The sequence below is a fragment of the Ochotona curzoniae genome, unplaced genomic scaffold (assembly GCF_017591425.1).
Source record: "Ochotona curzoniae isolate NIBS_2020 unplaced genomic scaffold, NIBS_Ocur_1.0 contig_1, whole genome shotgun sequence".
Classification (NCBI taxonomy): Eukaryota; Metazoa; Chordata; class Mammalia; order Lagomorpha; family Ochotonidae; genus Ochotona; species Ochotona curzoniae.
In genome coordinates this window covers 25587409-25610945 of record NW_024464918.1, presented here as the reverse complement: position 1 = coordinate 25610945, position 23537 = coordinate 25587409, and the positions used below count along the sequence as shown (strand labels likewise).

General features: G+C 42.9%; 1 protein-coding gene across 4 annotated transcripts in view; it reads left to right on the top strand.

Moving 5' to 3' along the window:
* The window catches only part of ARHGAP26 (Rho GTPase activating protein 26), a 392826-nt gene that overhangs the window by 242256 nt on the left and 127033 nt on the right, over nucleotides 1–23537 (top strand). For all 4 annotated transcript variants that reach the window (XM_041000639.1, XM_041000725.1, XM_041000551.1 and 1 more), the window contains exon 17: nucleotides 1127–1232. In XM_041000639.1, the coding sequence (XP_040856573.1) occupies nucleotides 1127–1232 (106 nt within the window). The remainder of the gene's footprint in view (nucleotides 1–1126; nucleotides 1233–23537) is intronic.

The following is a 23537-nucleotide window of genomic DNA, read 5'->3' as shown; positions in this document are numbered from 1 at the left end:
TCCCTGAATATGACGCCATTTATATAACTTCACAGTCTCTTTCCATCATGTTCCATTTACAGCTTCTTATCATTCTTTAACTATATCATCCAGGTCCCTAGTGTCATATTACTCATCTTAAAATACATAGAGATTAGATGCAAGGTATACTGGAATCTGGCTATGTGGGGCAGGTCTTCTATAAAGGATCAGTTAGATTCTCTATCAGACTTAAACCTGGCTGAATCCTCAGAGTATTATTCTATCCATAGCTTAAGCTTCTCTGGTTCCATTTGGCCTTTCAAGTTTGTTTACCTTAGTAGGTCCTACTGGCCTAATTTAGTAGTACCTAATGTTCTGGTGGCCTTCTGCACTCAGTTGTCTCCTTAAAACAGGGATGAGAAAATCGTGAGAGAAGCTGGTAATGAAGATGGTGTTTATGTCATTGCACTCTCTGAGAAAGTCCAAAGCCATAGCAACCACTCTTTAATTAAACCTCACATCAGTTCTATAAATAAGCGTGATGAGTGCCGTCAATTCATTTTGCAGGGAAGCAAAGCCACTTCCCCAGGTTTATCAAGAGAACACAATGAGCCAGGATCCAGGTTATGTGGAGGCAGACACATGTAATCTTGTACCTACCGTAGCTTGCTTTCTCCTGGGCTGGTCGTCATGTGTAACTTGAGAATCATGGGTATTTCCTTCGATCCCTTTGATGCTGTCGGGGAGCGTTATTTTGATATTTGAGCCCCTTGCTATGCTGTGCACGTAAGATTTGTTTATCACTTTACAAGTGCATACAGTTCCTTCTTTTCTTGAAATGGTGTTGACCGTCTAGGGAGCCAGCTGCGCCTGCATGCCTTCTTGCCCCGGGTGTGCAGTTGACCAACTCCATTTCAGTGCGTCATCACTCTGGCATGAATTTTGTGATGGTCATTATTTTGCTGAACCTTGTTACAGAAAGCACCACTCAAAGGACTTCTAGGTCTGGTCGTGCCAGTCATGCAGTGCATATGCAAGATACCCTTGTAAATGTTTGAGAATGTCTCCATCTGTCAGTGCCAGTCTTTAGTTGCCCCTGATTTTGTCTTGTGAAGTGGTTTAGCAGTAATAATAATAAAGTGTTACCTTGCTCCTTCCTTCACAGAGCTAGAGAACCAGGAGACACGGGTCTCCGAAATCCACAGCCTGGTTCACCGACTCCCAGAGAAAAACCGGCAGATGCTACAGCTGCTCATGAACCACTTGGCAAAGTAGGTTTATGACTGATTTCTGGCCTTTTGCTCACCCTCAGAAAGTTCTTATCTTAGCAGAAAAGCTGGTCTTGGTTCTGCTTATGTTCCTGTCTCCCGCTATTGCATCAGGTATGCTGGAGGCTTAGGAAAGAAATGTGTGAAATGTTAACTGCAGAGGATTACAGCTGCAAATGCCAGATGGCCTTCACAGAGGCTGCTGGGAAAGCGTCCATAGAAGCAGGCCTCCAAGCAGCATTTGCAAGGGAATATTGCTGTTGTGATGATCCAGGGCCAACCACACTGAGTCTTCAGGGCTTATGTGTTCTTTTGGTGCTCCAGGACAAACATAAATACATGAGTTTACGGAACTTGGCTTTGGAGGATGGAAGCCTACATTGTAGGGCTGATTCTGTTCTTAAATTCTGGAGCCTTCTGTTCCTTACTTTCCTCATTTGTCAATTATGAAGAATAGATTTTGCTTTATCTGCAAAATCATGGACTTTAAAAGTTACTTTATTACAAATAAAGTCTTTGCAAAAGTGTCAAGAATGAAGGAATTGTTTTTGGCAAATCCCCCCTGCCATTTGTGATTATCAGAGCATTTGCTGGGAACCTGATTTTCCTGCTAAGGGTATTTATACTCTTGGAATGGTTTTCAATTTTTGTGTGCTTATTATTGCTTGATCCTTTAAAAGTAGCCTTACTGACTTCCCTCATACCACGCCCATTAACTACATGTAAGTTCTAGCTTTCCATCGACTTTGATGGAATGTTCCTGTTTGCAGCCTGGAACACTTAAGAGAACAACAAGAATATAGCAGTTAACCCAAATCATTAGGCTCTAAACTCTGAATTGTTAGGTTTTATACTTGGCCCTTGCCAACACTTAGCTCCCCTTTAAAACAATTCTTGGGATACATTGAGGCACATCTGAGGAAAAAGATTCTGGCTAGTTTTCGTATTCCTTTCAGGTCCTTGGTATTAGCTTTTGGAGAAAGACTGTATCGATACCATAAAGACTTTTAGGGATATGAAGAAGAAATAAGAATGTTTTCATTGTTGGTGAGAAGCAATTGAGTGGAGGCAAGGACTGCTCCATTATTAATCAAATTTTTCTCCTGCTGTGCCCTGTGAAAACTGCATGTTCAAAAATAAGTGTAACAGAAAGCATGTGTCAAGCATGTCAGTAAATTCTGATAAAATGTGTTTAAAACCATGAAAGCTTGACTTTAAAAAGTATGTGTGGATGCCCTGACATAATGGTTGGGTGCCTTGTCCACAACCCCAGGTCAGGCGCTTGTTAAACTAAAAAACTAACTTCCACCTGAATTGCAAAGTTTTGCACACTTGAGGGACATGCCCCCAGACAAGGAGGTTGTTGGCATACTTTCCAGCCCAGGATGCATGGGAAGAGCATGAGTGACCTGTGGCCCCTGAGTCTTACTGGGCCCACCAGCCTGCTGGGAGCAGCTAGTGGAGGAGAGTTAGGCAGCAGCCAAAAGCTGTGGGGTCCTTTCACGCAGTGCAGTTGAAATGAAAGCTTGATTAGACTGAGAGTGAATGGTGATTCAGTAGTCTATATTGGATTTTCCCATTTGTAAATTGCCCTGAGGATTGTTAAGACTATAAAAGAGGGAGAAATGGCTGAAAAAGACAAAGCTTTAAGGCAGATCTTGAACAGTTGAACCTGCTCCTCTCCTCCTGAGGCTTGGTTCATATTCTCTTCCTTTTTCACTCTTTATTCCCTTAATCTCATTGAGTTAGTCCACCTAGTTCCTATTCTAACACACAGTGCAACTGAAATATGCAAAGTGACCTTGACTTGCTGTCTTTTCACTAGTTCACACCCATTGTGGTTTTGCACTGATTTATTTCATAGCCTATCTGGAGCAGTACATCCTAGTTTCAATACTGAGCATGATTTCATTTGCCACTGTGGCATTTCTGTGTTCATTTAGTTATCAAAAAATCTACTTATGGGAAAGCTGTTAGGTTGTAATGTGAGTTAGTCTGAGCTGATGTTACAGTAGCAAGACTCCAGTGCTCAGCATGCTGTGTTTATCATCTCTAGAATTTAAATGTCCTCATACAGATGGATATAAATGAGTACTGTCACATGCAATGGAGATTATTTATTTAGATCTGAAGAAAAATTTTGGCACCCTGAGGAGCTCTAAGATTCCACATAAACTCTGCATGCTGATTTACAACCCCTCCTGACTTTAAACCTGACCGGGAGGGAAAAGTGAACTTAGGACAAGAGGTTGGTTTAATTGCAGTTTTCTCAGGTCACACATACCCTGGGGTATGCCTGAGCTTTTGTTCTTCTGGGCGGGCTAAATGGTCAGCTTCCTTCCTCAGTTTTGGTTTCAGGACTGATTCTGCTGGAAAACCCAGTGTTTACTTCTCTGGTTACCTACTGTTTGCCTTGTGCATCTCAGGCTTCAGCCTAAGAGGGGAGTCCTTGTGAATTGTGGGCTTTGTAAAGGATTCTTTTGAAAACATTTTCCAAAGTTGATTTCCTCTAGGTGTGGAAAAGTATCAAGGCATGGTAAATTTATTCCCAAGCAAAAAGATACCTAGCAGGACATTGTCTTGGGTGGTAGGGGTGGCAAGGAGAAGATACAAACTCCCAAGTCTCTAAAGCAAATGATGACCACCAGGACGCACCTAAGTTACAGAGATCTTGGGTTTGTTTCAGACCTCAGAGGGAACATAAAGATTCTAGGCAACCATGCACATATTTTTGTTCCCACTCTACTGTGATAATTAGATGTTTTGTATTTAGATCTTGGAATCAAGCATTCAGTCCAAGTCATGTGCCCCCAAGCATGGTTAGCATCACCTGGGAAACTCTGCATAATTGATTTATTTCTTTAAAAAAGAGTGCACTGCCTTTTGGGAGCTGCTAGCCTAGAGAATAGGCTGTATGTAAAGATGTCCTAGGAGAGAGAAATGGTGTTAAGAGAAATATGGGTGGGGATTTGGGAGGGTATTAGAAATATGAGGAATTGGTTCAGAACTGTACTTTTAAAATGAAGATTTTCTTGTCATGATTGAATTAGTAAAATAAGATTCTTTTTTGATTTCTCATCTGTGCAGCTTAACTCTGTGTTGAGTTTTCTGCAAATGACTTGGTTTTAAAGTCAACTTATTCAACATTGTAATTATGAGAACAATCATCCCTAGCTAACTTCTTGGGCACAGAAGTCTATTTCTTGCACCTCCACTTTCTGAGTTCCCTTCCCACACAGTTGTTTGATTTTGTGTTTTCATGCAATGGGGCAGTGGGGAGCAGAGCAAGAGAAAAAATTCTTAATCTTATGATTGTGGAAGAAAACAAAAGTAGGTGAGTAATAAAGACTAATTTTGTGGTTGTTTCCTAATGTTTACATCTTGCAATGACTTTGAGTATGTTGCATATCCCCACAGATGCCATTCGTAGTGGCTCATCATAACTTTGTTATGGTGTTTATAGGACTCACCATGCAAAAGGGATATCTATTAAAAATACCTTTTCACAGCTGGTTTTCCCCAAACACTTACCAAAGAATAAATCTTGGTCTCTTTCCTTTTTCATAGCAATTATTCCCTTGTTGCTAGCATGTTGTTGGAGAGGCAGAGCCCTATGCTGCTTCTCCAAAGCAATGTTGTATCATTTAGGATGCTTGAGGCTGTAAGAAATAGAAAATCCAATTCGAAATGGCTTAAACGGGGGCTGGCTCCAGGATATAGCAGGCTAAACCTCTTTCTGTGGTGCTGGCATTTTATTCAAGTACCTGTTTGAGTCCCTACTGTTCCACTTCTGATCCAGCTCCCTGCTTATGGCCTATGGAAGCAGTAGGGGATGGCTCAGTTGCTTGGGCCCCTGCACCTATGTGGGAGACCTGAAGAGGCAGCTGATTCCTGGATTTGGACATGCCTAGCTCCAGCGATTGTAGCCATTTGGAGAGTGAACCAATGGATAGATGATTCTTTGTTTTTCTTTCTTTCTCCCCCCTTCCTTCTCTCTCACTTTCTGTTTATTTTTTCTCTGTCTCCCCTCCCCCTTCTCTCTGTGACTTGATTTCCAAATAAATAAATAATTCTTGTGAAAAAATAGCTTAAACACTGAAGAGATCTGTTGTGTCATTACATACCATCGATCCTGAAAGGTGGGTTATTTCTTGTCTTGTGAAAGATATAGGCAATTTCTATGCTCCTACCCAGCCAGCCTCACTGTGTTGGCTAGCCCTTGTCAGGGTCTTAAGATAATAAGCATATCCTTTTCTGTGACTCCCTGTCTACAGGCAAAGGAATGCTCTGTGTTTCTTATTGAGTCTCTAGTTAAGAATTTTGACAATACTTTTCCTAGACATCTTCCACTAAAGTTTTTAGTCACATCTCATTGGCTGGAAGCAAGAGGAAGCCCCTCCCCCTTAATTGTTTTGTAACAGCAGGATCTGCCTAGGATTCCTGAGGTACATGAGTATCAGAATCAAAGCAAAGTTTTGAACAGGCAGCCCACGGTGTATATTGTAAGCGGTCTTACTTAAGTAGCATTCAATGGCTAACCTTGAGTTTATCAAGGGATCTTGGCTTGGTATGCTGACTCAGTCAAGGCATGTGGAACCACAAGGCCAATTTGGAGCAGAGATGAGTCCATCTACGGTATGGACACACATACACTCAGGCAAGATTTGGGTAGAGGAGCATGTAAGAGAGTATTGAAGGAGATTTGGTTGACTTTTATCCCATTCCCTTCTGCTGATTTCATAGTTCTTTCCCGTACCGGGTGCTGTGTTTTTTGCTTTGATCATCTGTTATATGCTATGACTGTTTGTAAAGGATTTGAGACTCTCAGGATTGCAGGAATCATGAAGGAATATTGTATGGCTAACGCTCAGGGAAATATAAGGAGTTGATGGACATAGAGTAGGATGACAACTCTATCATTTCTTTGAAGTCTGAGTCCCTCCAGACATCCCTGTGAATTGACTAGGATGTATTCATGCTTCCCTAATTATGTAGAAGCAATTAAGTTGGATTCCTGTGCAAATGCCTGTCATTATCATGAAAATCACTGCTAGACCTTGGCACCCAGCAGGATGGGCCCTGGTGGTTTAAGTAGCATTCCTTGAAGTACTTTAAGAGTGGTTAGAATCCAAGTAGGCACATCTCGATTCTTATTTATTAGCACATGGCCTGTAGGCACTCTGGTATGCCTCCACCGCATGGCTGGATGATTGGGGCATAATGATGAACCATGAAACAGATGAGAGGAGCTCAGTCTATCTCTGCTGTTGTGATGAGTCCAAACAAAATAGGTATGGAATTTTATAAAGCACATTTGAAAGAAAACAGCACATTTGACATGATAGCTTTCTAAGATGAAATGGTTCTATGAGCCCTCTCTGGCTACCTTTCTCAACCACACATCCTGGCTTCTAAACTTTTGTTCCCTCACATAACCACAGAGAGCCCATGGCTACTGGGGCAGGTTGGTTTGGCTGCTGCCATCTGGCAGTGTGGCCTGATAGCCTATTAGAGTCACCAGGCTGACCACGTTCTCTAGTCCCTGAACTTACAGTTCTGGTGGTTTTTGCTCCTGTCTCTCCACTCAAGGCCTTTCTCCCTGTCTCCATCACTGCCTTCCTGATCCAGGATGGCGTCATCCCCTAGATGGCTTGCAGAGGTTGCTCTGACTGCTGGAGTGCTGGCTCTCCTCCAGCCTGTGGAGTGCATGCTCTGCAACCACGGACCTCTGAATACTGCAAATCTTAACATGCATTTCTTTTGCTTTAAAAAAAGCTTCAAAAGCAGCCTCCCTGTTGTTCTTAAAATCCTGACTATGGTCTCCAAGGCCTATGTGGACCAGGCATTTCTGAGATTGTAACCTCATCTCCCATAATCACCATTTCATTCCTACAGCATGGTGCCTGGTAGACTTCAAGGCTGTATGTTGGGCTGAGGCATGGCTCATGTCTTGGCCACTGCTCAAGCATCATTTTCCTTGTTTTATTGTTTTTGCCCTGAGTAATTTATTTTCTCCTGTATGGAGTGGCCCTTTACCAGCCCCTGACTGTCAAAGGCTTCCTTATTCTTCTAGCTTCAGCTCCAGTACTGCTGCCTGTAGCAGTCCTTCCTGCTTCGGATAGCCTCTCCCTGTCCTGAGGTGCCCCAGCCTGGGGTGTATCACATTCTGCCTAGGACACAGTTTGCCAGGTATGTCTCTGTTGCTCCTAGTGGATCAAAAGGTTCCAGTGAGTGAGCAGTCGGCTTTTTTTTCCATTCCTCCCCCTCTTCTCTCCCTTCCCTTCTTTCTTTTCCTTTCCTTTCCTTGAACCTTTTCTTTCCTGTTCTGTTCTTTTCCTTCCTTTCCCTTTCCCTTTTCTCCTCTCTCCCTCCCGCCTTTTTTTTTCTTTCCTTCTTTTTTTCTCTCTAACATTTGTTTATTTGAAAGGCAGTTACAGAAACAGATTTTTCTTTCATCCTCTGGTTCACTTGCCAAATGGCCACAAACTAGGACCGGCCACATGGAAACCAGAATCTAGGAACCCCAATTGAGTCTTCCCCTTGGTTACAGGGGCACAAGCACTTAGGCCAGTTAGCAGGGAAAATAGATCAGATGCTAAGCAGTCCTCACTCCAGCTGGTGCTCCAATATAGGATGCCTGCAGCAACACAGCACTGTGCCCTGTTGTCCTTGTTTATTACCTGGCGGTTGCAAAAAAATCTAACAGCCCACATGTGTGTTCTACTTGGTTGCTTTGCCCCAAAATTGCTGTTTTAAAATTTTAAGCAGTTTTCCATCATTTTCAAAAGGGCAGTTTTACTTGAAAAATTCAGATCCATGCATTAACAATTGCTGGAGTTGGGTAGAAGGGTCTTCCCTGCTTGGTCAGAGTTCCTGAAAGCCCCTTTGTGTCTCCTGTAATTGGTCTACTGCTTCGAGAACTCCTACTTGCCTGGCTTCGGTGTAAGCATAGGAGAGATGCTTCCTTCTATGACTCTTGTCTCTTGAAAGATTGATAATTTCTGATAGACCAGAGGTCTCTAGAAGAAGCCCTTGATAGCTGCTTCCAGGCCTATTTATGTACATGGGGCAGGGAGAAGAGTGTATTTTTTTTTAAGACAGATTCTCAAAGGACCTTCTCCAGTTATTTTTGGCAGTACAAAAGGAAAATCTATTTAAAGGGACACTGCAAAGAGGACAACCATATATTTTAAAGCAAGTGGATAATGTAGCACTTTAAATTAATGGAAGTGCAGAAGACAAAATCAGAGCTCAGGTCATTTTTTCAACCCAGCTGCTGGGCCTACCCTCATTTTCAACACAAACATTTCTCTCTGGTCTATGGCTTTCCAGCCTTCAGGGTTAGAAACCCACAAGTGGAGTTTATTATTTTTCAGCTTTGAACATGAATCCACAGAATTCTGAATTCAAGGAACTCATGCTTTCACATCGCAGGGTCCCACCCATTCTGAAAGCGGAAATGCTTGACTCCCAGCTGTGACTGCTGAGGAGATTAGGAGCCTCTTTGATATGGGGTTCTGGTTTGTTTTGAGTTGTTCCCCTCTGTTTGGGTGTAGTCCTTTTCAATGACTTTCCTGTTTTGTGATTTGCCTCTTTCTTCTCTGAGCCCATGGAGTCACTAGAGGGCTCCCCTCCTCAGGTTCAGCAAGGGGTGTGTGTGTGTGTGTGTGTGTGTGTGTGTGTGTGTGTGTGTGTGCGCGCACACACGCGCGGGCGCCTTGGCTACTTTTCTGACAACCCCTTAGCAAAGCCTGTGTTCCAGAGAGTAGGTTCACTGCTTGCCTCTCTCTTGGGGTTGAGCCATGGGAACTCGATCATTGGCAGCCTTGGCCATGGACCTCCTCTCCTGCTACAGCCTCCTTGCCTGGCATGGGGAGCATTATCTGCAGCACTGGTTTTCTCAGTGACTGGGCCCCAAATGCTATCAGCTGGCAGATTTCTAGGTGCTTGAAGTGCCTCTGTTAGGGCTGAAAGCACAGTAGGGAAGAATCTTCTAGAGCTGTGCTCCTTGACTTGTTCTTGTTGAGTTAATTACTCCTCTCTGCCTGAATTTGTGTTTTGTTGTTGTTGTTTGTTTGTTTTGTTTTTACCAGATAAAGGGGATGATAACAGTTGTATCAGAAACTTACACTTACTTAATGGAAGACTGAAGTCGCCCATCTAGTGGTTCATTTTCCAAATGGCTACAGTAACTGGGGCTAAACCAGGCTGAAGCCAGGAGCCTGAAACTCACTGTAGGTCTCTGTGTGAGGAGCAGGGACCATCATAATTGTGCCGTGACCTCTTGCTTCCCAGGGCATGCACAGAAGGACGGTAGAACTGGGAGTAGAGCTGAGACTCATGGCCATGTACTTCAGTTGGGTTGCAGACTTCCCAGGTAGTGTGTCTCTCTCATCTCCCTCTTTCTCTCTCCAGTTGTTTTCACTGTCTTGGTTGAGCTTTCTTCACAGTTAGGTTATTGACAAGCAAAACCCTTAGGACTAGATGCAGAAAATGGTACTCTGAGGTCAAGTTCCTGTGGGAGATTGCTGGATGTGCTTGTGTTTGCTTTTGTTTTGCTGTTGTTTTCTCAGTAGTTTGTGTGCATGTGGCCTAAAGGACTAACCATCTCACTCTTCCTAGCAGTCAGTCAGTCCAGGGCCAGCTGGGAGACAGAGCTGTTCATACCTGGTTTCAGGCCCTGCTTTACACCCATGCTCACACTTCCCTGTGAGTATTGAGGACCTTCGTGGTTCAAATGCCACATAGACCACTCCCCACCCACTCCACTCCCACCCCTAGCTTGGTTCCACAAGGGTGATTGCATCTCAGAAGCCACTGTCTTTGCTACAGTTTAATAACTCTTAATTTCCTGGAGAGGGAGTGGCACGGTATATCATGAAGACTCATCTTTGTCTGCATGGTCTGGAAATTTCCACTCATCTTTGTGATCTCTGGTTTGCTTGTATAGGAGAGTCTGACTTTCCTTCCATATTACTCAGTTTTGCTGGCCCCCCAGATGCTGGTCCTGGATTAAACATTCCATTGCAGTCGTTTTGTTCTCCCAGATTATCCGAGAGTGAAGTTTCCTTCGCCACGTTGCTGGCATCTGTATAGACGTGTTAGTGATGACGCTCAGGAACATGGTATGTGTGTTCAGCTTTGTCCAACTAGGCAGCTTGTCAGTCTTGCAGTCTGACTCAAAAAGGGGCTTGAACAAATGGCCAGGTGGTTTAAATTGTGGCATAAGTGCATTCTGCTTCCTCTCAGGTCCAGGAATGCTTTTCTACAAATAGTTGAGCATCCTTGAGTCATGCTTCCAGTTGGCTGGTGTAAGGGTGACTCATCATTTCTGGATTCTGCTTCCTGGTTAGTAGAGGAATTCACCATGTTGGGTCTGCTCCGTATGTTGCAGACAGGTCTTCCTGTGCACTTTGGAGGTACATAAAACTGGGTTCCAGCAGAATCACTGTTTTTCTTTCTGTAAGAAAATGGGGAGAGGGGCCTCCAATTGGAAAGAAAATCAGAGATCATAGCTCAGAGAATGCTGGGCAGCTAACATCAGGCGTTCACAAGAGTTGTGTTTGCTAACATCTAATTATTTTGCCTTAGGGAATTCCAAATCTATTTTAGAAAGTTGAAGTTTGAGCATGGATATTATCTGTGGTCAATCTTGTGAGTGCCTGAATAATGTTAAGATGCATCATTAGTGGGCCTTTTAGAATTAAAACAGCAAACACAGCATTCCAATGCTTTTCTACCAGCCTGTTTCACAGCTTAGATTCCAAGTACTTGATTCTGTTTCAGCCCAAGCTGCGCTTCACAAAAGTCTGACCTTCCTTGCAGACCTTGTGTCTGCAAACATACCCTGAGCCCAGTGTCATCTCCAATAGTGATTGATGGAGGAAAGGTTCTAGCTTAGCTTCCCGACTCCATAGTGGGCACAGTTAAACTTGTTTCCTTATGTTTGCAGGCAAATTGGAGCGTCCCCTGATGGATGTGCCTCTCAGCCTCACTGGCTAGTCTCATTTTCTTTTCTCTGTACTGAAACTGTCTTCTGGGGTGCTAGGAATGCCACTCAGTCTCAGGCTTCACTGGCTAGGTTGTTAACCTGTCCTCAGCCCAAGCTAGATATGTGATGAAACTCAGAACATGGACAGAAGTGGAGGTTCTCTCCCTATTGTCATGGCATTAAGATAATGGGACTCTTGACATGAACAAATACATCCACAATTGTTTCAGCCCTGGGTAGAGCTGACCCTATTCAATTGAAACTTAAGGCTGACCTTAAACAAATATCTTGATGCTTCCTTCTTCTCCAGTGGGGAGGCCAAAAATGAATTCCTCATAAATGAATCCACAATGAAGCCAGAAATGTGCCTCATTTTAAAATAAAGCCAAAGGAAGGAATTCTGAAGTGAAGCATTCCTCATAGCAAAAACTGGAAATTGCATGCCAATTTCTCTGAAAGGACACTGAGCCTGTACGCCTGTTCTCTTTGGGATGTGACAGGCGTCAGAAGCTGAGCTATGTGGAGCTGTTGGTGATCTGGAGTGTCTTGGAAAAGCTGACACAGACAGAGATGGGCTGAGAGAGAGAGAAACAGGACCACCAAGCTGGCATCAGTCATGCCAGTGGGTATTGGTTTATTGAGTTCCTGCTTTGCACAAACAACTGATGTAGCAATAATGCTAATTAGAAAAGTGAACGATGGCACAGACACAGGAATTGTCATTCCACATTTTTACAGACTCATTTTATACACAATCCTGGGCTAATTTGTCAGGTCTTTGGTTTCCTAATTTAGAAAGTGAGAAGGATTATTTGGGCGGTTTGCTTATTTTTTTTTGTTCAAAGTACGCTCAAACATAGAGAATGGTTAAGGAAAATAGGATAACCACTGATATCTTAACTTGGCTCTTCTCTTAGCTTCCTTATTTTTGCATTTTTATAAAATAACCATGAATGCTATTTAAAAATTGTAGTTATTTTTGGCAAGAGGAAGAGGCTCTGATTTGGAACCCATTTTAACTTACACGACATCTATGATTCTTAGGCAGCGACACTGGCGAGGAAGGAGCAGGGCGTTCCTCCGTGGTTGAGACAGGATCCCTTCTGGATGCTGTGGCCTCCTGTCTTGCCTGCACTTGAGCTCCTTTATGTTTCTTCTACAAGAGAGCCACAGGGAGCATGAGTACATTTTAGCATTGCTAAAAATGATGGCGGCAATGGTTTTGCCAGTGGGCTTTTTTTCATCTTAACCAATAGTACAGAAGACCAAAAGATGTAACTATTCCAATTCTATTTCTAATTTCCTTTGCCAAATAAATGGGGAAAAAAACAGGGGTAAGTAGGTTTGTTTCTGTTTCTACCCTGGTTCTTCATATCCTGTTTCATTGTCTCTTGGTTTCCTGTGTCCTGTGTGCAGGCCCTTGAGGTCCACTGACCTTCCATCCAGGGTACACCCCTCTCCTCTCCTTACTCCGCTTGGTTGGCTGCAGGCTGTCTGATACCCAAAGCTTTCTTCATCTACCTACCTCTGCCCACAGCCAATGCCTGTTTTTATGACATATGGGCTAAAAATATCATTTTCATTTTAAAATAATTGAAAAAAATCAAAAAAGCATCATACTTCATGATACATGAAATTCAAGTTTCGATGTTCATGAAATAGTACTGCAGCAAGGCCACACACATTTATTTACATGTTATCTGTGATGGCTTTTATGCTGCAATAATAGCTTAAGAGTTTGCAAGAGAAACCATATGGTCAACAAAGGCTATAGTTTATTTTATACTCCGTTGGAGAAAACATTTTCCAAAACTCCTTTACTGGATGCATTTTTTTCGTTAAGTTTTTTCAACCATATTGATCAAGCCTGTCTGTGTGCTCGGCCCTGATGACAAGAGGTGAATGTGGAGACCTCCCCTGTTAGGAGTAAGGAATGGACAGCACAGGCAGGTCAATGGGGTCCTGAGATGTGAGGTGCATGTAAGGGGAGGTAGTATTCCCAGGTGGAGTCTCCCTAAGTCACTTTGAACCACATCAGTCGCGTTGTTTCATTCAGGCTGTATCCTAGAACAAGAGTGATCATGACTTTATCAGCTGTGTATGTATAGTATTTGTGTTATGCATGAAAGTCCCTGTCATTTTACGGGGGCACATCTAATGATGCTATCAAGACAAGTGTGTGTATGTAATGATTGTAGTTCATAAGCAATCATCAAAATAATAAATTTAAGTGTCACTGTTGGCTATCCACTTAATGATTACTTATCATCATGAAAGATAAGACTTTTAGGTTAAAGTTATAGTTTTGATTTTTAGATTTAAAAAAAAGATTTATTTTTCTTAGATTTATAGAGGAGAGATAGACAGGGTTTTTTGTCTGCTAGTTTACTCCTCAAATGGCCACAGCAGCCAGAACTGAATCAATCTAGATCCAGGAACCAGGAGTTTTATTGGGCCTGCCATGCAGGTACAGAGTCCCAAGGCTTTGGGCCATCTTCTGTTTTCCCAGGCCATAAGCAGGAAGCTGAATGGGAAGTAGAATAACTGGATATGAACTGATGTCCATTTGGGATGTGAGCACTTGCAGGCAGAGAATTAGCCCATTGAACCATCATTCTGACCCCTAGACTTAAAAAAAATAATAATAAAAAAACTTTCTCAGTATGTTTGATAGAGGCCTAGTTAACACATTAGAAACTTAGAAGTGTTGGTTTTGTTTGTTTTGTACAAGTAAGAGATTATTAGGCTTTGTTTAAGATCTTTTTGAAAATGGCAGGAATTTCTGTTTTTAATAAGCTTCCAAGTGATTTCTTTTTTCCTACCCTAAAGCCTGCAAACTACTAAAGACATTTGTCAAAAGTTATTTGAAAAGCAGAGATAGGGAGAGACAGAGCTCCCATGTGCTGGTTCGCTCAGTGAAAGTAGCCAGGAGGCTAAAACCCCAGGGGCTGGAACTCAATCCAGATTTCCCCTGTGAGTGACAGGAACCAAACTACATGGACTGTCACTGCTGCCTCCTGTGGCCAGATTAGTAGGCAGCTAGAATCCAGTGCCCAGCATGTGGACTGATCCCAGTATTGTGACATGGGATGCAGTGTGTTCTGTGCTTGGCAAATACCCACCTCTGCAGAGCTTTTTAGAGTTCTCCCAGACAATATGAAGGAGTCCGCATTTCCCAAAACATGCCTTTTCTCCCTCTTCTCTTTTTTTCTATTTAGGAAATACAAACTGAACCAGAGACATGGAAAATAACATGAAATAGACCTTGAGCATCACTAATCTAAACTCTGAAACCTTTTGAATGCTGGCATGATGACATCACAGGTGGAAAATTCCATATTTGACATCACATGCTGTATCACAGCCAGTCTAAAAATAAGAAGAAACACTAAAACTTAGGTGCACTTCCAATACAGCCTAAAATTACCTCCACCTATGGTGAAAGGTGTCTGAAACTCCAGTGAATTCTGGGTCTTAACTAGAACCCCATCTGCAAAATACTTTTATTATGCATGTGAAAATATTCCAAAGTTCGTATTTCTGGTATAAGCACTTAAGATAAGTGATATCCTACCTGTATCTATCTGTTCTGCTATAATTTCTCATTTTGTAGTATATGTATATGAACACTTATTTTTATGACAATTAACTTTGGCCACATTTGTTCTTTCTTCTCCTTGATGTTAGTGTTGAAATCCTCTTTTGCTCTCCCTGTAGCCCTTTCATCACCGGGGGAAAGCATTAATGTGAATTTTACAGTGTATCACTTTGAGCTATGTTTCATTATTGTAAAATGGATTTTTCATGTACAGCTACAGATGTCTGCTGTCTGTACCTGTGCATGTGTGTTAATTTCCATATATATCAGCAGGATATATGCTCAATGTTTCAGATTGTGTTTTTCCTTCAGTGTTACCTTTTTGAAACCCTGGACCTTTCCTTTAGGTACTTTGGACATATACCACACATTATGTATCCTTGACCTTATTGATAGACACTCAGAGCTGCTTCTGGGTTTGACCATTATAGACGAGGACATGATGAATGTCCTTGCAAACATCCTTTTGTGTGTGAGTTTTGACAATAACTATACCTAGGAATGGCATGGCGAGGATTTGCATTGCATCCTTTTTCCTAAGTAGTGCCAAATTATTCTTCCTGGTGACTGAGTTTACATACCCAACATTTGGAACAATAGCTAGACATATCTAGACAATCTTGATCATATACCTCAATCAGTGTTCTGGGTTCTTTGACTACATTAAGAATGTAGGAGTCTGTCATTACCCTTTAACCTGAACCACAAAGCATATAGACAGTGGTTGATGGAATGTGTTTTGGGCCAAAAATTTGGTCAAGTTGGTTGGAGGCTTAGAATATGAATGAATTAAAAAGAACCAAGGAACCAAAGCAGGGGGAATCTCTTAACAGGATTGTTGACCCACCCGGAGAGATGGGACCCAGAAACAACCCTAGCACCTGGCCCTCTCCTTGCTTGCATTGTAGCTTGCTCCAATCCTGTTTGTTCTCAGATACAGAGGCTCTCATTTCTGTCACAGCCTCAGTATAGTAGCCCTAGCTCCTCAGAGGTAGAAGAGCAGTGGCATAGCTCCTAATGCATTCCCTACAGAGGGTGGTTTGCTCCTGACTTCAGCAGGCCACCAAGACAATAGGGTGTAGACAGTAGGGTGTAGAAGATGATCTTTCTGACTGCTGGTCTGCATACTTAGGGGGGCCTGCTCAAGGGAGAAGGTCAGCAACTCTCACTCTTACGGGGTCTCTCACTGTTTATTTCTGCCTGGTCTTGAATTACAGACTGAGTGTGTCTCTTCCAAAACCCATAAGCCCCTGATGAACATCTCCTTTGCTGCCTGCCTCGAGAAGCCAGTTCATCTCCACATGCCCTCTCCTTGTTTTATCATCACTGAAATGAATCAGTTAACTGCCATGTTCTGGCTGCTGTGATTAGACTAGAGGAAAGGAAGAAAAAGAAAGAAGCCAGCAAGCTAATGGATAGGCAGAGAAAGAAATCTGAGCAAAGATTTCCTTCCTGCATTATCCATCTCGAAATGTTACAGAACCCAATAGAAGATGAAGACAATGAACACCACTATATGGTAGCTAGGCTGAGATTAGGGCACGGCGATCGGGCCATCAAGGTCCAAGCTTGAAGGCAACAGTAGCCTACAGCAATACTGAGCATGAGTAGGTCCTTGTATTTGGTCTCCTTGATTGTCCATCTCGCCTCAGCAGAATTACAACGTGGCGAGGTCTAAACTCCCATTTTGAGGATTTCTGTCAGCCTCCAGAGCTGTGTGCTTCCTCTCATTCCCTCGGCCACAGACAAGGATCTACAGTGTTAGATAACAGATTGATTCAGCCTGTCTTTTGTTCGCCATCTCTGATGACATTTGGGATTTTCCAGGAGTGGATGTGAATAAAGGATTCCAGAGGATTTTGATTTAGAGAGAACTTCTCATGAAAGTGACTGTTGCTGCTTGGCATGGATAATTGAAAATACCCCCTTCCACCCATTAACATCAGTAATTGAAAGCTGGCTCTGAATATGGTTGTAGCAAAAGAGCAACAGGTGGATTTGATTTGCTCAGGAACTGGAAAAGCAACTTTAGAAACTGTTAGCATCTTATTTCTTTGAGTCCTTAAGTACTTTTTTGATGGCCGCCTGATGAAGCCCGTGGTTATGGTGGAGCTGCTAACAGCATTTTTGTGCTGAGGAACCAGTCTCCTGGGCATTCACATCATTCCCTGACTGTTCTGTGTAAATGCCATTTGAGTCGGGCAAGAGTCACAGGCGTCAGCCCCTGAAAGGATGCAGGGACTATGAATGTATTATCTTGTCACAGGTTTTACTTTCCCTTGGTTTTGCATAACCAGTGTTCAGGAGACCTCTCCCTGCCTCCAGAAACCTGCTCTCTGTTCAGAACATAGGTTGAACATCCTTATTCCAAAGCACTTGAAAATCCAAAACGTCTGAGTCTACCACTTACCTCATAACCCAAGTGGCAGTTCTCTGTGTTACTTCACATTATGAATTATCGTCAAATGCAGGTGCACTAAAAATATGAAAGTACTTTATGTAGATGCAACATGAATGAATTTTATGTTTTCCTCAAGTCCAGTCCCGCTGTGTCTCCTCACAGGTATGTAGCTATTCCACCACTGCCAGTCCTCAGCATTTCAGTTAGGGGATTCTCAGCCCATCCTAGGAAGCGTCATCATGTCTGAGTGGAAGAAGTAAAGGGAGGAGGGCACACAGGGTCCATTAAGTGGCCATGAAAATTGTGATGGAAGCAAAAGATAAGTTTATTTGGCATAGAAAACTTGGAAGTAATCTTAGTTTCAATGAACTATATGAATGTCCCTCATAAAAAAAAAAAAGTGTGATGTTGTAAGGCAGTAGGGGAAGATTGATTTTTCTGACCCTGACTCTCCCAGAAGCTTGTTCCATGTTGAGTGCTGCTGATCTGCAGATCCTTCATCATCCCTCGAATCTATTTTGTTTTCTTCCCCTGTGTTCTGACTCTGTAAACACCTTGCTAGCCAGCCTTCATTTCATCCTTTGCTGCCAGTCTGAGTATGGAGTTTGTACATAGCATGAGAGAAAGGCATCTGAAAGCTCAGTTTGCTATTGCAGAGTTAACTGTGCTGCACAGCTAATTTGATTATCACATTTAACTAAAAACACCTGCAGGGTCTGCCAGACAGCATACAGCCGGCCTGATATTGTCAGCCCCATACAAGTCCTGTCACTGTCAGACTGGATTAAATGAATGTGTTTTTAAGTGCACATGCTTTTTTAGAGCCAGCACTTGAGTCATCTCAGAAGCTTCTTGCAATAAAGCTAAGGAGCACATAGAGCCTGTTTTGCCTTTGGGCTCATTTTCCCCACAGCCTTAGAAATAGCCTATCAGTGTGTGTAGAAATCAATACAGTAGCTCAGTGTGCCTAGGCGAAGGGAGCTTGTTTAATGCAAGGTTTTCAGGTCTGAGGGCAATCTAGAGATGGGAGGTTAAATGCAGGATTCTGTTGGTACTCAAAAGACTAGGCTCACACTGCCTTCCATCATATTGTTTTTTTAAGAGACCAGGCCAGCTGTCCCATAGCCCCAGAGCATCTGGGTGAGAAAGACCTAACAGGAGGAGAATGACCTACCCTAGGAATTGGGGTGGGGAGCAGTCTTTGAATTATTCAAATACAAGTTTAAATGTCATTGTCTTTCTTTTGCCTTCTCTTTGTCTAATTGGGGGAGTGGGGAAGTAGGTAGTAGGTAGGGGCAGGTAGCAATGAGGATAGCATTTATGATAGATATTTATAAATAATCATTGAGAACTTATTATGAATTTGAACAGAAATGCATTTTAAAAATTATTTTAAAATAATGACTATGACCACACACAATTTGATACAATGGCTAAGCTGCTGTTTGGATCGCCTTTATTACATGTTGAAGTGTCTGGGTTTAAATCCTGTTTCTGCTCCTGCTAAGGAGCACTTTTGGGAAACAGCAGGTAATGCCTCAAAGATATAGTTGCCTGCCAGACATGCAGGAAACTTGGACTGACTTCAAGCTCCTAGCTTCAGCCTGGCCCAGTGCTAGCTATTGCAGAGCACTGGAGAAATGAAGCGGCACATAGAAGATGCAGCTCCATCTCACACTCACTTCCTCTCTCCCTCTCTATCTCCCTCCCTCTCTCCCTTCTCAAATAAATAAAAAATCAGAAGTAAAATATATATAGAGAAAAAGAGGCTAAATCTGTGTAAAATCATAGTATGTCCTTAAGTAAGGAACTAGGACATTGAGAATGGGCAGGAAGCTGTGTTTAGTCACATGCTCCTGGAATCCCTCCCTAAGGAGGTAATATTTAAAGCACCACCTGAAGCCACATGATGAGTTAGAAATTTTTCTAGGCAGAGGCAACAGTAAGTGCAGGGTCCCTGAGAAAGGAACCAGCTTGGTATTGGAGGTGCTTTTGGCTTCTTCATGATACCATAGGACCATGATAAGGTCACTACAGTGCAGCCACTGTTAGAGAGCTAAATAGGGTTTTCACACCACAGCATGACATTTGAATTGTATTCTAATTGGAATGAGGAGACTCGAAAGAGTGAATATGACATGATATTATTCTTATTCTTCCTCCCCTACAAAGACACTTGGTTGCTCTCTGGAGAATGAACAGAAAGGAGGCAAGAGTAGAGTGGGGCAAACCAGCTGGGAGAGAGGCTAGTGACATTGTCCACATGAAAGACGTTGGAGGCCGGGTTATGGTGGAAATGGTTAGATTTAGGGTTTATTTTTGAAGTTAGGGCCAACAGGACAAATAGATGAACTAATAGGGCCAACAGGACAAATAGATGACAAATAGATGAACAACTAGATGTTATAAGCAGGAAGAATCAAGGGTGACTCCTGGGTTTTTGGAGGAGGCAAGATCTTGTTTCATTGGTGTGCTACGGTGGCTGGCTGTCAAGGTTGAATCACCCCGAGTTTTGTCGAGAGCTCTCACCACATAGATGCTCTTTCTTTCATGTGTACTAACAGTAGGGCAGCTGGAGTCACCAAGGATAGGTTGGTGTGTAGGGGAGGAGTGGTCCCAGGATAGAGCCTATAAGGTGTAGGTGTGGGGCAGAAGGACGAAGCCTGGAACCAGCAACCCATGCTGAGACAAAAGCTCAAAGGCTTCACCCAAACTTGAACTTGGGAAAACTAAGCCTGTTCCACTTTGATTGAGAACAGATTCCTTGATTTATCTAAGGTGGTTTCCCTTGTTTTCTGTAGAAATGTTTTAAAATGACATTATTAGAATGGATGACCAGAATCAGATCTTAGTTCCAATTCCAGCTAGCACTTAGCCAGCTGGGGGACATCCTGTAAGTCACCTGCTGCCTAACATGGGGAGACAAAGAGGATGTATCCCACTGAGATGTGAAAACTGATGCATGTCAAAGTGCACGTGCAGTGTCTGGGATGGATGAAGGGCTCATGAACAGCAGCTTTGACCTCCTCACCTGGAAGTGTTAGGAAAAATTCTGTGCTCAAAGAGCTGAGTATCCTCTCAGGACTATTGGAAGAACATCATGAGTTGTATTTACTGTTCCCATACAAAGACAAACATTTCCATCTTGGTTTGTCCCTGCCCAGAAATCAAAAGGAATAACGATGTTCAGCATTTCCTGTGGAACATAAAGAATTGAATGATTCTCAGTTTGCGTTTGTTAAAGACCTACTGAGGACCTGGCATGGTAGCCTAGTGGCTAAAGTCCTCGCCTTGCATGTGCCAGGATCCCATATAGGCACTGGTTCTAATCCCAGCTGTCCCGCCTCTCCCATCCAGCTCCCTGCTTGTGGCCTAGGAAAGCGGTCAAGGGTGGCCCACGGCCTTGGGACCCTGCACCCGCATGGGAGACCTGGAAAAGGTTCCTGGCTTCGAATAGGTGCAACTCTGGCCATTGCAGCCACATGGGAAGTGAATCAGTGGATGGAAGTTTCCTCTCTGTCTCTCAACCTCTCTGTATATATGACTTTCCAATGAAAATAAATATTTAAAAAAAGATCTATTGAGCGTCAGGTACTTTAAAAAATTTATACACACATAGACACATATTTATTCATAAACATATATGTTTGTGTGTATATATACATATACACATATACAGGTATACATATTAGAGTTATAGGAGGAGAGAATCTTCTATCCATTGGTTCATCCCCCAAATGGCAACAACAGTTGGAGGTGGGCCAGGTTAGAGCCAGTAGTCTGGAGTTGGTTCTAAGTTTCCCACACGGGTGCAGGTTACTCTTAAGTTGGCTGTTCGCAGCTGAATATTTAATTGCACCCATTAAGATAAAACATAATCACTAGTGAGAGTCCACTCTTATGGGATTATAAAGGTAGATCAGAGTTATTTGTACCTCAGCATGCCTGTTAAAGATGCTGCTAAATGTACTCGGGGGAGTTAGAGTTTTTATTTTCTCACCTTAAATAGGACTGTGGCCTGGATGTGAGCTGGTTTCCTGGATTGCTGAGCATTAATGGGCATTTAGAATACTTGTGGATGTCTACCTTTATTTATGCCTTATATATACTCCAGTGACTGGTCCAATGATCAGTTTTATTTTTACCCAGTTTATCTTTGCATCACTTTCTCCCTTTCTTTTTATTGAGGCATTCCTTGTGAGGTGGGAGATCAGGTCTTAGTTACTGAATATCCCCAGATTTTAGTGCCTGACCGCCTGGCAGGTCACAGTATGTAGTTTTAAGTTGAAAAGAATTGCCCCTTTATGTGCTCTTCAGATTCAATAGTTCTTTATCCTACCTCATATATTGCAATTCATTCCTCTGATAAGAAGGACTTAAGATGTGTTATTTGCAAAGATTACCAGTTTCAGGTCATTGCATATGATAAAATTGAGGCATGATTTTTACAGTCAGTTATATTCTATAAGTTGAGATCCATTAGTTTCGTGTCAGTTGGTTGAACCTATTTAGGCTGCATCCAGCTGTCTATGTGGTTGACCTTTATGCCACCAACCCAGGCCCATCCAGATGCATTCAAAGTGTAATGCAGTCTGTTGTGTGATAAGCTAAAAGTCTGGCAAAGCCTCTGCTTCTAATGACTTGGATGTAAGGGATAGGTTAGTTTTCAAGGATTTGGAATTGTAACCAAATCAGCAAAACTTCATGGCTTAGTTTAAAAAAAAAAAACAACTTGATTTTATGCCATTAAAACAGAAAGAGAACAAGAACTGGGAAATGAGAACGAGACAGACAGATCAGACTATCTGTGCCTAACCATGGGCCGTGCGTCCTCAGCAACCTGTGTTGATAGATCAGCAGTAGAAAGCATGGACAGGGGCTGCTCAAGAGGGAGGGATGGAGTGCTTGTGGAAAACTTGGCATGAGCGCAGGGGAGGGTTATAGCCTGAGTTTCTGCAGGCTTGAAGGGAGCCCTGCCCTTTTCACTGCCCTACTTAGAGCTCAAGTCTGGCCTCCACAGCACCGCCTACAAAGGTGCACTGCCATCTGCATCCTGCGTCCTCTCCAGCCTTGTCTTTCTCCATTCCATGCAAAGACCTAACACCCTGGGAATAACCAAGTGTTTATGAGGCCCACAGACACTCCTCTCTTCCTTTGCATGGACCACAAGCAGCGCTGGAAATGCTCTCAGCTCCAGGAACATTTATTTTCCACTGTCTCATAAGTTATGCAACCTGTGATCATAGCCAGGGCAAGCCTTGTGGTGACAAGCCGATTGTCTGTGACCTTTTTTTGTCCTCCTGTTGGCCAGCTGCAGGTACTTCACAGAATATCCTCTGATGGTGGAGATGTGTAGCAAACGGTCATGCCTGCATGAGTCATTGCAAACCGAGATAGAGAACAGACTCCCTTGTTGGGCTGTGGGGCTCTGGATGAGCTGGATTGGTAGAAATGATTGGTAGAAATTCATTGGGAAAGAAGAGAATTAACACGAAGAGGATTCTGGCTAGTGGCATGTGTGAAAATGAGTGGTGCAGTTGGAACAACTAGCGGAAGAAGTCAAAGTCTAGGTCAGCTTAGGAGAGCTATGTAGAGGCAATGGATGTATGGCATATGATGACTGTTTTTTTCCTTGACGTAGTTGATCTGAATTTTGTAACTTAAAAGTGGCTTAAGTAACTTAAAACTTAGAAGTTGAGTGTTGTTCAGGCTGTCCTTGTCTTAGCTGTTGAGATTGGTGGCAACAGATGCATGAAGTGTTTATCTCCTTGGTTGGATTTGAGTGGGTGCCAAAATGAGCTGAGAGTTCCTGGCCCTGAAGTGGCTTCTGGGTTCAAGAAAGGAAGTTGTGCCCCCTTAGCCAAAATCCCTTGGATTTGAAATCTGTTGATAACTATCTTGAATGCTCAGACCTTCTTCCTTAAAAAAAAAAAAAAGAAAGAAAAAGCTGCCAACAACAGCTAAGTATTTTGGGCTACTCTTGTCCTTATTATGCAAGAAAACTCTTTTAGTATTAATTTTATTTATTTGAAAGAATAAGAGAAAGAGCACACGAGTGAGAGAATGAACTTCCCTCTGCTAGTTCACTCTATAGATGTCCACAGCAGCTAGGAATGGACCAGGCTGAAGCCAGAATCTTGAAATTCCATTCAGGTCTTTCTTGGGAGTGACTGGGGACCAAGTGCTTGGGCCATCTTCTGTTGTCCTGGGAGCCTTAGCAGCAAGCTGGGTCAGTAGTCAAGTGGCTGGAATCGTTGCTCCAGAAAGGAATGCTTGTGTCACAGGTGGCAGCTTAATTCACTGTGCCACAGTGTGGAC